The 17,521-nt window shown below is 47.6% G+C and overlaps 1 protein-coding gene across 1 annotated transcript in view; it reads left to right on the top strand.

The window, feature by feature from the left end:
* The window catches only part of SLC4A4 (solute carrier family 4 (sodium bicarbonate cotransporter), member 4), a 123,323-nt gene that overhangs the window by 103,468 nt on the left and 2,334 nt on the right, over positions 1 to 17,521 (top strand). Inside the window, exons 8-12 of the mRNA XM_010297313.1 lie at positions 1,159 to 1,316; positions 10,324 to 10,411; positions 11,725 to 11,879; positions 12,344 to 12,457; positions 13,873 to 14,047. Coding sequence (XP_010295615.1) covers positions 1,159 to 1,316; positions 10,324 to 10,411; positions 11,725 to 11,879; positions 12,344 to 12,457; positions 13,873 to 14,047 — 690 coding nt within the window. The remainder of the gene's footprint in view (positions 1 to 1,158; positions 1,317 to 10,323; positions 10,412 to 11,724; positions 11,880 to 12,343; positions 12,458 to 13,872; positions 14,048 to 17,521) is intronic.

Below are 17,521 nucleotides of genomic sequence, written 5' to 3'. Positions count from 1 at the left end.
TCTGGAGGGGCTTCCCTCTCCCCCCCAACCCCTCCTGGCTCGGGACCCTCCCAGGGGCCGTGTGTGCCGCTCACAGCCACCCTCTTCCTCATCTTCCCCCGCTCCCACCTTGGCTTCTCCACCCCGGACCGGTGTTTTTATTTTTGTCGGAAGCCCTCTCTCGATTTCTCTCTTCTCCATGGATGCCCCTTCTCACTTCACTTCTTCCCAAGGCTTCCTCTTGCTTCACATCGTTGGGAGGTGAGGGGTCTAGTAGCCATCCAGCATCATTCCGTCGAAGGACTGAGGAGGGGGTTTCTTCTGGACGGAAGGTCTCTAATGACAGCACACGTTCTTCTGTGCCCCTTCGGCCGTGCCCCGCTCTGTGCTCGGGGGGCAGCAGCCTGTGGGCGGGCGGAGGGCTCGGGCGGTGATGGTGGGGAGCAGTAACGAGCCAGTCTCTCACCTAGACAGTTACTGAGACCGTCAGCATAGTTTCAAACCCAGCACGCCTGCCACGTTTGCCCGGCGACGCCTCACGTGCTGGCTTCGGACAACCTCAGGCAAATTTTAGATTAAGGCAGAAGCCGCAGGCAGAGGAAACACGCTCCTAAAAGCCTTGCGCTAAGCTTAGTTTTTCCCTTGGAACCTGAAAAGACACATACCCGGCAAAATGCAGGTGCCCAGCTCCTGGCGTCCACCCTTCAGGGTTAGTTTTCCTCAGGCTGGTCGTTTCTGTAATAGCAACCACAGATTGTGGAGTTTCACTCGACCAAACCGCCTGTCCTTCCCCGTCGCGCGGATGGCCAGGCAGCGAGGTGGTGCAGCGCTTCTTCCTGAAACCCTGCCCAGATCCGTTCATCTCCCTCGGTGCTGCACATCTTTTTCTGCCCAAAATCGTACCGGTTCAGGCCTGTAAACAGAAAGAGCAGCTCCAAGAGGCATCATCTTCTCGGCATCGTCTTGGCTCCAAGCACCAACATCGGCGTTGTTCTCCTGGGGCTGATCTTCTTAGCGGTTCTGTATCTTAATAGGCTCTGGGGGGGTGATACATGTTGGCCAAAGATATATTCTGACCAAGGAGGAAATGTGGGTGAAAACTGGGTAAATTTTATTGCACGTTTATTTGCATGCCTAACAAGACTTATTTTTCTTTTCCTTCCTCTTTCGCTGACGCAGCTGAAGAATAAATTCATGAAGAAGTTGCCCCGTGATGCCGAGGCCTCCAATGTGCTGGTGGGGGAGGTGGACTTCCTGGAGAGTCCTTTCATTGCCTTCGTCCGGCTGCAGCAGGCGGTCATGTTGGGTGCTCTGACTGAAGTCCCCGTCCCTACCCGGTAAGAGAATTCAGCCCCCGGGCAGGGGACGGGAATTGGAAACTACATTCCCACCTTTTAACATAAAAACACCGGGCCAAAAGAAGACGTTCTCCGTTGCTTTCCGTCTTGTGGTGGAAGTACATGTTTTTCCTCTTAAAAACTCACATTAGATGAAGGACGCAATTCTGGCCCTGCTTGGGCAAAAAAAAGAAGTCCAGTAAACACGGGGATACCGTTCTCTCGGGGTGGTCGCACTGTATGTTGCTTTGTCACGCTTAATGGTTCAGAGAAAAATGTCCTATAAATATTTTATTTATTGTGACTCATGTTGCAAATTCATCTGAGACTCACCAATAGGAATATATCTTAGGTTCTTAAATATTTGCATTCACTGCTTGAATATGCATCACTGTCTGTACATACCTATGTATATATCTACGGGAAGAGGAAAGGTAAATTCCTGTTTAAATTCGTGGCCGTATTACCCTTAGTTATATGATTGCATGTTGCTTACGATGTAACGTAGGAGGGAAGAATTATCGCTATAGACGTCCAGAGCAACTGCTGTTTGTGAGCGTTGAGCAGTAGTATATCTTTGCCTCATAAATACACACCCCACCGAGGTAAGAACGGCAGAAATGGTTAGTATTAAAAGGTAACGAGGCACACTGGCACGAGAAGGACGCGAGAGGCTGCAGGTGGACAGCCTGCAGCTGGTTTGCAATATCCCCTTTCGGCGCGGCGCCTTGCTCCGCGGTGCTGCTGCGCACCTGGGCTCCGGCGTGCTTTTGGTATCAGCTTAGAAAGGGTTTACTCTGCGTTTCGCTTGTAGTTATGGAGCTCAGACTGCACCTTTCACGTCGCTAATGTGCAAATACATATTTTATGTGAAGGGTTGCAGAGGCTTTCAATACAGAGTGAAAGCTGTGATTGGAATAATGCCGGGAGGGTTTGAGGCTACATCGAGTAGCATGTTGTGAGAAGAGAAACGGTACCATGACAAAGGCACGCGGCCAGTGCGTTACTAATCCAGTCGTTGTATGGGATGAATGTTATAAAGTTATATGTTATAATCTGTACCTTATTTCCATGTACAGAACAAAAGAAGAAGATGATCTCGTCGTGCAATTTGTTTAATTGCCTTCTAGTAATGCAGCAGTGTTGGTATTTCTCGGAGTTTCTTTAAGCAGCTTCTTACAACAACCACGTCAACGACTGTTTGCGCACACTGGTCTTTCTGGTAGGAGTATGGGGAGAGAAAAGTGGCTTAATTTTATAAAAGTTTATTCTTCATCCCTCAGCGTTTCTGAGCTCTCTATGCTTGAGTATTTCAGCTTCGAAGTCTAATCCCACTTTCTCTTTTTTTTTAAACACATCTCCGAATGCTTTTCAGCAGATGTAAAATTAGGTGTTGTTTGTTTTGGTAGTGGGAGCCAGGAAGTTACATCTAGGATTGCTGAGCGACCTCATTACTCAGTAGCATTAATCAAGACAATATGTCTTTCCATGCCAACATTTCTTCCAGGAAACAGTGTTATCCATTTGCTGTCCTCCAAACCAAATGCTAGCCCTAATCAAAGCAGGGAGGCTCATTAGATGTCTTCCATGAGTAATGAAGAGCCATTTGCAATGGCTGCATCCTGTGAAATTCAATCAAGGAAATCCCGTCGGGCCCCAGACGAGCTATGATGGAGCGTCTCCTTGGTCAGCGCCGAGTCTTGGCCGTCCCGCGCGGCCGGCGTTCCTGTTGTGGACGTGCACTTGACAGCCCACAGACTCCGCGAGATGCTGGAGCCTTCGGTGCGCTCCCCCTTCTCTCTCTTGGGGCTTCTCCTTTTACTTTGTTAAATTACCAAGTTCCTGGTAAAATTGTCAAAACCACGCCATCAAGGCTAGGCAGTGCGGAACCACCTGGGGTTTCTACAGAAACGCAAGCTAACGTTTCGGCGCTGTGGGTTGCTGCAGGAGTGTCGGGACCCAGGCTCTATCGAGTAACCGCAGCCTGCCCCGCAGCTGCCTGTCTCTTTAGAAGGCAGCAGGTTGGCGTTTTGTGGGGCAGGCAGCGGGGTTAAACAGCCCGGTTTCAGCGCGGGGCTGTGGGCATGCCGGTCCGTAACGCCGAGCGGAGACGGCGTTCGCACAGGCATCGATTCCCACGGGGACACGCACGGCCGGAGGCGCCTTCGCGCAGCAATCCGGGTCCTGTTGCTGCTGTGCTGTGTTAGGTAAAAATCTCACACTCTTTAGCAACTACGGTAGACCAAACACCTCCCGGGAGCCAGCGAAGTGCCTTGCCCTAAGGAGGTGACGGTCGCAGGGCTCGTTGGGTCAGCGGCAGAGGGACGGGGAGAGCCCTCCCGAGGAGCTGGAAGGAGGGAGGAAGCATTCCCAGCCGTAACACGGTGTCACACAGCTTGCAGGAACGCACGAAGCCGTCTTGACGTTTTGCTTTTGAAAGCACTGACCGGGCAGGGTCTGCAGGGAGAGGGCAGCGGTAGCTTTCCTGAGACTAGCCGAGAACCAGTGCATCGGCTGCGTCCGTCAGCTGGACGCATAAGATGTCGTACGGTCTTGCGGCATAGAAGCAAATACGACACCCAGCCCTGCAAGGGTGAAAGGCTCATGATATCCCAGGTCCCTGCCCTGTTTTGGTTTATTCACGTTGACCTAGCACTGTAGAAAGAAAAAGGATTGTGGTGTGCGTAAGGTAGACAGTATTCAACATGTAGACTTCCAGTTAAATGGTTACTTATTTCTGCTGATTGTTTTTTTTCTTTCCTCCACACACACATTCTTTGGCTTGGATTTTTCTTGTAAGTTAGAGAATTTTGGAGGCTTTATAGAAATAAGATTTCCTGTGTAGAAATGACTCTTCCTTGGATACATATATTTTCTACATATTTTTCTCCTTCACACTTCCTTGCTAAGTATTTTAAGTATTTCCTTTACTTAAAGGCAAATTTTTGCTTAAAAGAAACCAGCAAGATCTGATGAACTCTCCAGGAAGAATTTCTCAGCAGAGTGTTTTCATACAGCCCTAGTAATAAAAATCCGGGATCTGAAATTGCTATGGAGAGATCCCAGCCTTTCGCCGTGTGGAGTTCCCTTTTTACCATTCAGATTGAAAAAAGACTTGAAGGACTTAGGCTTTCTCGTGTTGAATTCAGTTCCACAGTGCTATGAACTCCTCGTTTTGGCAAGCCACTTAGGTACTGTGCTTGCACCGTGGCTTGGGTATGGCTGCTTCTCCTCTGGACAGTGCGGTAGATGTAGCTTTTTATTTTCATAAAAGAAATGTGCAATTATGTGTTCTGGTCTGCTGCATTAATCTAATGTTGATGGGGAAAAAAGATGAAGAATGAGCAAGGGAAAGATTTTTTTGGAGATAAGCTGTACAGACTTGCACAGTCTAATATGTAGTGCTGGGAAATTGCCTGTGTCTGCAAGTCTCAAATGAAATGAAGTAACTTGCCCAAAGGTCACTTAGGAAGCTTGTAGCAGAACCAGGAGTTCTGCTACAAGGCAAGTTCTGCTACAAGATTCTCCTCCCTTGCCTCCTAACTTTAGCTTGTAACTGCAGAGGCATCTTTTCTTCTTTGTAGGTGAGGATGAAACCTGTGTTTTGTTCATTAATGACAGCATTGAGATGGTTTTCCGGGCAGTGTCCTTTAGCAGCCTTTCCAGCAGAAGGACTTGCTCTGGGAAATCGGAACTCTGGCAGAAAAAGGACTACCTTTGTCTGCGTCCATGCGTGGGGCACCGTGTGAGAAGCCTGCAGTTTTGGTACGTTGCCCAAAACCCGAAGGATCACCTGTATGAAATAGAAGACAGACCAAACATTTCACCATCTCCTTTCATTGCTGCAATCTCACGTCGTGCTCCTTTCATCAGTGGCCCAAGCCGCAGATTCTGCTGGAAAAGTACATCAAGAGCGTATTTTTTCAGCCCTTGAGTCCATCAACATGTACATCTATTGGGAATGCTGGATGCCTTGCAGGCATCTCGCATGGTGGCCAACAACAGAAGGACTACTTCCCCCGCACCCCTCTCAAAAATGAAAACCCTTTCTCCAGGACCTTGCTGAGTTTTCTTTGTGTAGGTGCCTTTAACCCTGATGGAGTTGCTGCTCTTGCTCGCTCCAGATTGGAGCGATAGGCATGGATGAGCAGGCTGAACTTCAGTCTTGTTTTACTTGCTCTTCCTCTTTGGGGGATCAGGACACGGGACGACCTTGTCTCCTGCACCGATGATCAGCTTGCGAAGAGACCATGGTGAGGCTTGGTCCCGACACAGGTTTCACCATGACCCTTACACCGTATGGGAACTTGATAGTCACGGACATTATGTATTTCTTGCAGGATGTCCCAAACGGGTGGCAAATTATTAGTGCTGCACTGACTTTGGAGCCTGTCTGTGTTGTATTCACTCCCCACCTCCCAGGTGGGCTCGTCATGTGATTTCATGGAGATTTGTAGCCAAATTTCTCAGAAGCACAGCACGTAAAGCCTTGTTGCCTCCTTGGGCAAACTAGATTGAAATTCTGCCCCACAGTCTCCGGTGTCACCTGCCGCCGAGGTCCAGGAGGGTTGCGGTCGCTCATAGCAGGTTTTTAGGTCCATAACCCCGGGTTACTGGGCTTGTACACGGTGTTGCTGTGGTGCTACGTTTAGATCTTCTAGGCGCGTTGGCTGGGTGTACAGTACGTTGACCAGGGCACGTTTGTCCATTTTGAATTGGAATTAATCATCTGTGAGAAAGAATTTATTCTTGTTGGGTTTGGTGGCATAGCCCATCCGATGAAACGGTGAATCGTATTTAGTCGGTAGTCATCGTCAGCTTAAGAAGGGTAAAAACGGCAGGAGGAATAGCACTTTAGGTAAAACAGAATAATAAATTCTAATTAATACAGCCCTGTCTGCAAGCTGGGAGAAGCACTGAATTTTGTTACTGCTTCAGAGGGACTTTGAGCTAAGCGATAAGAGGCGAAACCTCACATTCTCTGCGTTGAGGCATCCTTAGCAATGTTCAGTATCAGAAATGGACATTTGATAACTCCTCGTGTGTTGTGTGCAGCAGAGAGGAATTCTGTGCTGGCTCTCATCTTGGCCCATGAAGAGGAGGAGTGTGTCATGCCTAGAAGTGAGGGCTTTCTTAGGTGGAAGTGTTCATAACTAAATGGTTTTAAATGCATGCAAACATAATCTAGTCCAAACCACTAAAATGCCTTAATTTTTTTGCATTTATAACATTTGGCCCTTTAAAAGGTCTTGTTCTACATGCTGAAGGCAATTCTGAGCCGAATCAGTCAGGACGAAGAATTTGGAAAGTGTCGCAAACTCCATTTTTTTAAGAACATTTTAGTAAATGCGAGAACATTCGGGTACTTCTGTTACTCATTGGAAGAGAGCCAGCTGATGTAATTACTTCAGAAGATGGTATGAATATGTCTCGTTCCCCTGGAAAATCAGGCGAATGCCGAGCAGCAACTTCAGAACCCTTTTGAAAAATTAATATGTTTGGATAATTTGCATTCTAGACTTTTGAAAGAGTTGGCTGAGGAACAGTTTGTCTTTAATGTTGATTTATAATAACTCCTGAAACACAGGGAAAGTACCAGGAGGTAGGAGGAGAGCAGAGGACATGACCTAGGCGTGTATGGCTTAGTCACCTCCATGTGAACCTTAAGTAGAACACTTGAAAGCCTCATGAAGAACTCGATTAGGAAGTGTTACCGTTAGTAATGCCAATTAATATGTGTTTATGGATCCTGTCCTACTAACTTGATGCTTTTTTTTTTTGGAGGACTCTATAGATTTTTTTTTTTTTTTTCCCAAATAGAAAGTACTTGTTTGGATATAATACACCTTGTAAGGCATTTGACTTAGTACCTCACAATACGTTGATTCAGGAGGTTAAAATAATATTTAACACTTACAATGCTTGTAAGGGGAGAAGTACTTCTGGTGAGGTGTCACACCTCTCAACCCTGTTGCATGTTTCACATTTTGTAAGTGTCTTTTGAGAAGATGTATAGTTAACACAGTAAAGGTTGACAAACAACAAAGAGGGTGTCTCCATGGCCCAGAGCGGTCCGGCCATCGGTGCTTTAACTTGGCCCCACGTCAGCTTCTCCCTCGAGGGACAGAGAGCGCAGGTGGAAGAGCTGTGCTCCGAGTACCAGTTTTCTCTGGGGGATGCTGTAGGTAAAGGGCTGGGGCCATCCCTGGGTGTAGGGGATCATTCCATCAGTGCTGGAAGCCCTGAAACCTGGTTTCCTAGAACTATGTGCCATGTCCTTTCTCTCCGCCACAGCAGTAATCCCAGCTCTCGCTGTCATCCAGCCATGTTTCCTAAGACTTCCCGTGCCTGTCCGTACCTAAAGTCCTGTCCCCTGCCTCAATGCTCCTAACTTCATTTTCTCAGGAAAGCAGGCTCGCATAAAGTTCCTGAGTAGCCATAGGTTATTTCATCTTTACATTTGCGCTGACAAAACTGCCAGCTCTTGGATGATTTCCCTGAGGAAGGCACTAATGCGTCAGAGGAGGTTCACGGAAGAGCCGTTGAAGTGACTAAAGAGCCTCAAATGGCTTAACCTAATTGACAGATGGCTATGGGTGACTGGATCGATAGGGGAGGATCTTTAAAGGAATTGAATTATCAAGGGTTCTCCAATCTAGCTATGAGAGACAATCAAAATGTATGACTGGAAGTTGAAGCTAACGCAAATTCACACTGGAAGTAATGCGAAAGGTTTTAGATGAGACAACTTACCAAAGGTTATAGTGTGTTTATTTTCCATTACTGAAAGGTACGGCTGTAATTGGAAAAAGGCTTAATTCAGGAAGCTTTAAAGTTGTTTTGAGAAGCTATTAGTGTTTCTGTTTGAAACACATGCTGATAGGGAGTTTGCTGAAAATTGCCCCAGTAATTTCCAGTCTTTGCTAAATTAGGAAATGGAGAAGTTGGTCTCCTGCCATGTGACTTCTTTTGTTGCTAACTGCAAGGCTGAGTTGGTGTGCGAGAGAGAGAGACTTTTATCTCAAGGTCACTAGTTAGAGTCCCGCTCAGGCTGAACGCTTGAATCGACACCGCCTGACCGGCACAATGGTCTCCACTGAAATCCCACAGGCCACCGAATGTTGGCCGTTGTGCGAGACGGCCAAGAGGAGTATCGGGGCTTTCTTAACAAGGCAGTTGGCAAGGCAAAGAGGTGAGCATGAAGACAGATGCATTTTCTTGCCATAGCCAGGAACCAAATCTTTTTTCAGGGACGCATCTGAACAGGGGATCTATAGGAAGCTTGTTTTATTACAGCCAAGGCCGTCGATGCTGCGTGAGTAAGTAGCTGCCAGCTTGGCAACTGTCTACAGCATGAAACCAACATTTAAGTAAGAGTATTTCTACCGGACGTAACGGCTTTCACCATTTCAGCATTGATAGCTCGGCCTTGCATATGAAACTTAGTTTAGGAACTGGGAGTGTCTAAGATAAGGCTTAGGTCTTTCCTGACTTAAGTAGTATTTGAATGATGGTATCTTTTTTAAAAAATAATTTTTCACTCCAGGCCAGGAGGATCTAGGTACCTTTGAAGATCCAACCACGAGGCCGTACTTAAAACTTTTTCTAATGAATGTCAATTAAGAGGTTGGAAAACCCAGCCAACTTTCACCAGCGTTCCCGTTATTCTGGTGCAACTGCTTGACGGTTTTATTGGCAGAAGCATCCGTTTTCCACGTATAGCCTTTCCCGTTAAGGAATATCATTAGAACATACTGTTGTGTAGGCAAGTCCTGATTCATAGCACATTAGCACTGACAGAAGCCAAGTCAGGAAAGGTAAAAAGCAGAAATTTCCTGGCTCCAAAGGTTTCATATCATGGGGTTTTTCAAACTGGTTAGCAGTGACTCAGATATCACTATCCGAGTGATTTTTTTATCTGCCCAAAGAGATCATGTAAGAAATTAACTCCTAATTCTTTGTAGGTGTAGTCACCCTCACTGATGGTGCCTACCATAGGAATAGGTTTACACTTGAAGTTGCCTGCTTAAGAATTAAGCTGTGACTACGAAGCCGTCAGATAGGCTTACAGGTCTCTGGTATGTCTTGTCTACTCGGAGCGGGAATTCAGGGCGTACAAGTTAGTTATTTATAGCTAAAGGCCTATTTTAGATTACTGGTTTCCCTTCACAGGTGGGTGCTGAACCCTAACAGAGATCTCAGCCCCAGCAGAGCATTAATAAGCGCGCGGAGCGCTATCCGATAGCTCGCGGGAGCGATGTAGTTCACGGTGAGCAATGTGGATAGTTAATAGCATCTTCCCTCTTACCTCACTGCCCGCTGCTGCGCTGGCCCCGCTTGGTCCACCCCGCGCGTCAGGAGCGTCCCTGCCCTTGGAGCTGTGCGGAGTGAGCAATCCTTGTATCTTCTGTCCGCTCCTGACTAGTCCTAGCAGCAGTTACGTCACTGCTGTTGTCACTTAAACGGCAGCGGAATAGCGCTAAGGAAGTGTTTAACGCAGATGTCGTACACAAGGATTGCACAGCCACAGGGAGCCAGTAACTTAGGATCAAATAAATCACCGTGGAGGTGGATGGGCTTTCTGCGGTGCCCAGGGCACGGATTCTCAACCGCCCCGCGCTGGAGCTGCATCTGTCGTGCATAGTTCGCTTCCAGGTACTGGGCATTGGAAGAATGTCCTTCCCTCACCTCATCCTGAAGTCTAGGTTGCTGGATGGTAGCGACTTATGCATAGGGCTGCGATAGCATTTGGCCGTCGTGGTCTCAAGGCCGCTTTTCAAGGCTTTTTGGGAGAAAAACTCTGGATAGTGTCTTGCTTGTCCGAGTAAGTGTGATGGGCTGCAGGGTGGAACCTCTGCTCCTCAGTTAGCAGGAGGCCGCTGGCAGCCTCTGGATCTCTAACAAGGGCCACAACTTGCTTCAAGTTGAATTTCTGTCTAGGTATTGTCTAAGTAATAAGCGATCCATTTTGCTATCCTGAATGGGAACAACCTGTTTGTTTTGTCAGATTTCTCTTCATTCTGCTGGGACCGAAGGGCAAAGCAAAGTCCTATCATGAGATCGGCCGAGCCATCGCCACGCTGATGTCGGATGAGGTAGGCGTCTTGACACCCTCTGTGTGAAACAGGTTCTCCCGGGTTTCAATTCACTAGCTAATAACCATGTCCCTTCCTCCAGCGTGGTCGACGGGAATGGCATACACATAAAGCTGAAATATCCAAATGTCACCTCTTAATTCCATCTGTTCACATAATTATTTTATCTGACTTGATGTTTTTATGAAAGCGTGGCTATAGGAAGTCTTTGTCCGTCGCGTGTACTTTCCTGCTAGCAATCGCTCTTTCAAATAGATTATGAATTAATGTTTGAGTTCATCTCGTCACGGTGCGCGCCTTGTGTCACATTCCCGGATCGCGGCTACGCTCCAGGTAGTTCCCGCAGAAATGGTTACACCCGGGACATACTGTTGTGTGTTGCGGTGTATCCCAGAGCACTTCTTCATTCAGGCAGTGCTTATATATTATCCATGAGTAGGTAGCAATTACTTGGTAATCATACATCTCCATGAGATGACTGTGCTTTTAAATTCATTTACAGCTTCTTTCTTCCAGCGTCCCTTGGGCTGATTTACATTATGTTTGTTTCTTGCTTTCTCCTTATGTTGTTCTGCTCCCGGACGGTTCCCTTAATTACTGCTCGCCCGCTCTCAGCTCTTCTGTTTTCTCTCATTCCACCGCTCAGAGCCATGGTCTAGTTTCCATAGCCCCAAAGTCCTCCTACCTACCACCTTACTAAGCCTATCATGTGGGCCGATCCACCTTCGCTCCGAGTAGTCCAAAAGCTTTCCGTAAAATTCAGCATTAACGCTTTCTCCTCACTTCTCTCATTTGCTCTTCATCAGTAATACTAAGCTTTTCAGTAAAACTAGTTTGTGCTTCTTGTTACTGTTTTTGAGTAAATGTTGTCATCGTTTCTATGTCACAGGGTTGATAACTAACCCATTTTTTGATAGACTGAAGTAGGTAGGAAACAAGGATTGACACTTCTGTGTCTTTGTAAAAGTGTCTTCTCAAAGTATAATTGAAACTTCTTATTTATAGGAAAGCTCTTTTTTTTAATAAAAGAAATGGATAATTGCTTTAGTAACATTTTTTAAAAGGTCAGAGGTTTATATTTTGCTACAAATGAGAAATATGCCTGCAAGAGAAGAATCTCTATCATTAAATAGAGGAAGGAAAGGGCTTTCCTGAGGTTCACGCACCCTTCCGCCAAATGTCCTGATACTTCTTGAGAAGTTTTTGAGAATGAATAAGCTGTTTTTGTAGAATAAAACTTGGCAGCTGCCTCTGGAGGCTGGGCTGCAGAAAGTGCAAACCTCTTCAACGTGGAGTCTTTCTTGTCCTTGCAGGTGTTCCACGACATTGCCTATAAAGCCAAGGACCGGCAGGACCTGATCGCTGGCATCGATGAGTTTCTGGATGAAGTCATTGTGCTCCCCCCTGGGGAATGGGATCCAGCCATTAGGATAGAGCCCCCCAAGTCTCTTCCTTCTTCAGATAAAAGGTGATAGCAGGAGATGGGCCGGTTTAGCTCTGTGGTGCAGGGCAGCATGCATCAGTTCTGAAAAGGGGACGGGAAGAGCCGGTGCTTTGCCTACACCAGGTTCGCTGAGCAACTGCACAGTGACCTGCATCTCTCGGTATTTAGAAAGTACTAAGAGATATTGTCGGGTCTTTCTTAATAGCTGGAGGGAGGGCATTCTTGCAGTTCTGTACCCTTGAAGGTGATGTTGTTGGCATATACAAACGTACAGAGTGGTTATCCAGACTCTTGGGGTTCTGCTTGGTCTTTCTAACATGCTGCGTTCGGCTCTGGCTGCCAGCAGGTCAGCCTTCTAGTCTGCTTTGTACTGCACGGCTTCGGGAAAGGCTGGGTCACGCTCGTTTGGAGGAACTGTGTGCGGATTCTGTTTTGCGGAGCCGTCAGGCAGCGCAGCGAGCCTCAGTTTGGCTTGCCTTCTTGCCTAGGAAAAACATGTACTCTGGTGGAGAAAATCTGCAGATGAATGGAGACACGCCTCACGACGGAGGACACGGCGGCGGGGGCCACGGGGACTGTGAAGAGCTGCAACGCACTGGCAGGTCGGTAACGCGCCGCTCGGGGTGACGCACCCGCTGTGATCCGAGCACGGTGGCAACCTTTCCCTTGCAGAAGCGTTTCGCCCCTTGTGCCCTCCATCCTGACATACTGTTCGTATAGGTTGAGCTGTGACCCCAAAAAGTGTCCTGGGTTTTTTAGCGCCCGGCTTGAGACTGTCTGAAGGGTTCTGAACATCCAGCCTCGGCGAATTACAAAACGTCTTAAATGAGGCACTCAAAAATGAAAGAAGGCCCGGGTGGGTGTTGGCTATTGCAAGTCTGTGAGGTGAGACGAAGCGTAAGGGACGTAAACGTGGCAGGGACAGCTACGGTTTCTGTTTGGATCGCTGGCAGTGCTTTAGCCAAAAGCAGAGACGTTCCCTTTTCGAGACATTCCTGTTGTAGTTGAATTGCACAGAGGAAGGCTGTTACGGGGTGGAAACGCAGAAGGTAATGCAGCCCGAGGCCTTACTCTCTGCTTTGTTACTCCCTTTGTATGCCACGTCGAAGTCCGCTACTCCTACAATCCATGGGAATGCAGTTCAGGTGGCCGTAAAACAGGGCGCTCAGCGTTTCAGGGTCGATACACAGGTTTTTGTGGTGGCATTGTGCCCTCCCTCCCACCCTATGTGTTTTTTTTAAGTTCTCGTAGAGTATCTAAATTCTAGGAGAAAAATCTCAAAGTCTGAAACAATGCACTGGTGTGTGCAAGGGGGTCGATACGTCCCGATTCTGGGGCAGAAAGTAACGTGTAACTCTTTGCCGTGTACCTCTCTGCGTAGAGTGTCTGAACAGTCCCGGCGTTGGTGGGAACAAGAGGCAAAACAGAAGCGTTTTTCACGCTGGCAGTGTCAGAGCCACGTGAAATTAAAGACTGTCTTGTCTGTGATTGTGCAAAGAGAACATGTCTGCAAGTGGAGCTCTCTTGTTCTCCAAGATTATTTCACTTGTGTTTTAACTTCCAGTTCTTTTTCTGGTTAACAGTTTGAAGCGTTTTTCCATTTAGCCGATTGTTTGGCTCACCCAACCATCGTGTCTGCCACGTGGAGAAATTTAGGCAGGGATTTAGACTAGAGTTAATGTATTTTATTACATCAACCGATGTAGTTCGGGAAAAAAACAACAGACAAGCTTCCTGAACTGCGAACTTTAGCGGTCTGTTTCAGCAGAGGTAGGGCTTGTGTTCCTGAAATTTGCTTCTTTCCAGCTGCATTATGTGTTCAGGATATTATCTTTCTTTACAACGTTACCTCAGTGGCATCCCTGGACCATCCCAGCTGCGATAAGACTATTATGTAGTATGATGATCTCACTTCTTTCAGATAATACTTCATTTCTGGCAACGTTTCGGATTACTTATCCTGGTGACTTTCACTGTAACGCATTTTGCACGAGTCTTCTCTTGCTTGTCTTTTCAGATTCTGCGGTGGCTTAATCAAAGACATAAAGAGGAAAGCACCGTTCTTCGCCAGCGACTTCTATGACGCTTTAAATATTCAAGCCCTTTCAGCCGTTCTTTTCATCTACCTGGCCACAGTGACCAACGCCATCACTTTTGGAGGGTTGCTTGGTGACGCTACGGAAAACATGCAGGTTAGCAAGAGCTTTCCGAAGCAGCGAGCGTGTCATTTGCCTTTCGCTATCCACAGTCAGAGGTGTGGTTGGCCACCGACAAAGCTTGAATTCCGGGTGCAATCCATGGAGATATCCTGTGCTTCCACTGAAAGTTGGCTGGCTTTCTCTGCTGTTGGACGGCTGTCCTTTGAAAAATTGTACAAGCAGTTACCTTAAATGGTGTTTGAAAGATGGCCAGGCGACAGAGAAGGTCCTCGCTCCTTCTATACAGAGAAGTTCCTCTGATCTACTTTCTCTGTCTGTGTCTTGGCTGCACCGTTTCAGGCCAATTAAGTTGACTAAGTCTGATTCAGACTTTCCATGTCATCAGAGCATAGCGCTGTATCCTCTGCGTGACTCTTAGAATCCCTGGACTTGTGCCTCTCTGGTGAAAAGAAAATGCTAAGGTTCATAAGAAAGTGAGTAAATCGGGAGGTGCGACACAGGAGAAAAAAGCGAGTTCTTTAGGAAGACGAATTTCCTAGTGGTGGAAGTTCAGATCCTGAGAACCATATTGCATATCCAGAGACAAGGCTGGACCAGTGGTGAACTCAAAAGTAGGGACTTCCAAGGATGGCTCAGTTGAAGGTGGAGTCTAAAGGAAAGGGGTTCTGTATTAACACTGCTGTAGGTCCTTTGTGTTTGAACGGAGCAGAATCAGGCTCTAGCAGTGCGCTTTAGTATTCCTTTGGCTTTTTGAAGAGGAAGAAAACATAGGAGCTTGTCTTTAGGGAGATTCAGTGCAGCCACGTTGAATGTCCTGGCAATAATTAAGCTCGTAGTGACAATGGCCGAATTATTAATTTACACAGGTGTAATTAAACCAAATGTAGAAAAGGGTGGCACCTATCTGGAGCGCCACACTTCCTTATGATAAATTACAGGCTAGCGTACGGTTCGGTAACTGGTGGAGTGCCAAACTTCCCTCTACCCTGTACAAATACAGTTAACCTCTTCAGAAACTCAGCTCGGCAGCAGTCCTGCAAAGAAATGCACGATGCACGATGTTAAAAAGAAATAATAGCAAATGGAAGTAGAGAATGGGAAGGGATCCACCTCCGGGATCCACCGCTGAGCATCGCTGTCCTGTCACTGAGTAGCAGAGCAAAAGCGGTCTGCTCTGCATCTGTACGAGGTGCAGCCTTTCAAGTAGGAGGAGGAGGGGGAAGTGTTACCCGATTCCAAGTCTAGTGCACATAATCACTTTATTGTGTCCGAAAGTCTTTTCTCTTACCTTTGTATCCCTTGAGCATTTATTAGCAAGTAGGAAAACATGTTTTTGCCACTGAAACTGGCAGTACAGTTTCTTAATGCTCACCCCCTCCAAAAAATTAATAATTTTTTTAAAAGAAGCCCCTTGCATTTCACCAAGTTGGAAAACACATCCTTCATTTGACAAACGGTGAAACTGCTGCCCACTAAGCAGTGATGGACCCGTTCTTGCACTGAGTCGCGTTGTTGCAGTAAGACACGACCATGTGCTGTGTTTTCCGATCATCAGCACCTGCCCTGCAAGGGGAGGCGATCCCTACCCTCGGGTTCTGTCTCCAGCAGCAAAGGGACCAGCGGAGACAGCCTCCCCAGGGGGCCTTCTGCTGCCGTTGCCCCATTTGCTTGGCAACGTGGCCGTGCACGGCCTCATTCATGGTTTGCAGCTGGTCTTCGCTGCTGCCCCTCTTTCCTTGGGAGGCTTTCTGCTGCCAGGCTCCACAGCGTACCCCAGGGAAGGAGAGGGGTGATAAAAGGGTCCAGAGAAGGGCAACGAAGCTGGGGAGGGGTCTGGAGCACAAGCCTTACGAGGAGCGGCTGAGGGAGCTGGGGGTGTTCAGTCTGGAGAAGAGGAGGCTGAGGGGAGCCCTCATCGCTCTCTGCAACTACCTGAAAGGGTGTTGCGATGAGGTGGGTGTTGGTCTCTTCTCCCAAGTAACTAGTGACAGAATGAGAGGAAATGACCTCACATTGGCCAGGGGAGGTTTAGACTGGATATTAGGAAAAATCTCTTTACTGAGAGAGGGGTCAAGCATTGGCACGGGCTGCCCTGGGAGGTGGTGGAGTCGCTATCTCTGGAAGTGTTCAAAAAACGTGTGGATGTGGCACTTGAGGACATGGTTTAGTGGGCATGGTGGGGTTGGGTTGATGGTTGGACTTGATGATCTTAAAGATCTTCTCCAACCGTCACGATACTGTGAAAGAAGGTGGGCCTCCAGGAGAAGAGCCCATAATCGCTTGTGCTCCTGGGGGACCCTTCTGCTATGTTCCACCTGCCAGGGATTGATGCACAAACGTGGTTGGTTTAATACCTCTCACGCTGGGGTGAGGTTGTTCTTCCAAGAACCTCACGAACCTTCTCGATGGGGCTATATCTGAGCATGCAGCCTTTCTCCGGCTTCAGATGATATTCAGTTGTTGAACGTGACAGTCTCGTTTTGCCAAAGTGTGTCTGAGACTCTGAGCTGCGTAGGAGGGGAGACACAACGGGGGGGGACGATGGAAGGAAGAGAAACACAGGTTGCCTTTAGTCCCTAGTTCTCTCTGCAGTAGATAAAACCCAGTCTGAGTTTTCCCTTTGCTCAGAGGTAGAAAAAGTCCCTAGAAAGACAAAAACCACAGGAACAGCCTGTTTTGAGCTCTGATTTATTCTTCATGTTGAAAAGGGAGACCACTGATGCTCTGCAGTTAAGAATACCGCGTTGGCAACAGGGAGGCTCTGCAGCTAATACAAACAGGAAAACTCCAGGAGCAGCAGAAGAAACCAACACACAAGTCCCGCTGAAGGCTTTGTCCCTTGCTTCTCAGGGGTTTGCGCTCAGCGAAGAGGGACTTGGGGCTGTAGCCAGAGAGGAGCCCTGACAGCAAGGAGGGGGTTCTGTGGATGCACCCCCCGAGCCGCTCGCTCCCCAATTCACAGAAGAGGAGCAAAGTGCAGGAAAATCATCACTGATTTTTTTGCTAGAAAAACCCAAGCCCTCCCATCAGTTCATACCGTAGCCAAGTCTCAATGCAGGAAAGCGTTGTCTATTATTTTCTAATTTGTGCACGTCAACATTTACTTGCTTCTCACGTGCAACGACCGGTTGAGTTTACTCTTTTTTATTTATGTACTGTTAAAAAATTGAAGTACCAGCAGTTTTTCCGAACAATTCACTGGTGGATCAGAGGTTTAGAGAGTGTGGGCACAATTGGCTTTTTTTTTTTGCCATCTTCTCTCAACAAACCTTTATTCACTGTCCTTGTTTGAAAAGGCATTGGGTCTCTTGGCTGCTGCGGGAGCCTGGGAAGTGTTTTGACTGCAGCTTTTCAACAGAAGAGCAAAACTGTGCGTTCTTCATCCTCAAATGCCCCTGTATCATCTGAGCTGGTGTTAAGCGTCCCAAGGCGCCCAGTTCAAGTTGTTCCTCCAGGCTGCTGCTCAGTGGGATCGGAGTCCGAGTTCATGTCAAGTGTTGCTCAAAG

This window comes from Phaethon lepturus, unplaced genomic scaffold, assembly GCF_000687285.1.
Source record: "Phaethon lepturus isolate BGI_N335 unplaced genomic scaffold, ASM68728v1 scaffold21111, whole genome shotgun sequence".
In the NCBI taxonomy this organism is placed as follows: domain Eukaryota; kingdom Metazoa; phylum Chordata; class Aves; order Phaethontiformes; family Phaethontidae; genus Phaethon; species Phaethon lepturus.
The sequence above is the reverse complement of the archived record's forward strand: the minus strand, read 5'-3'. Positions and strand labels throughout refer to the sequence as shown.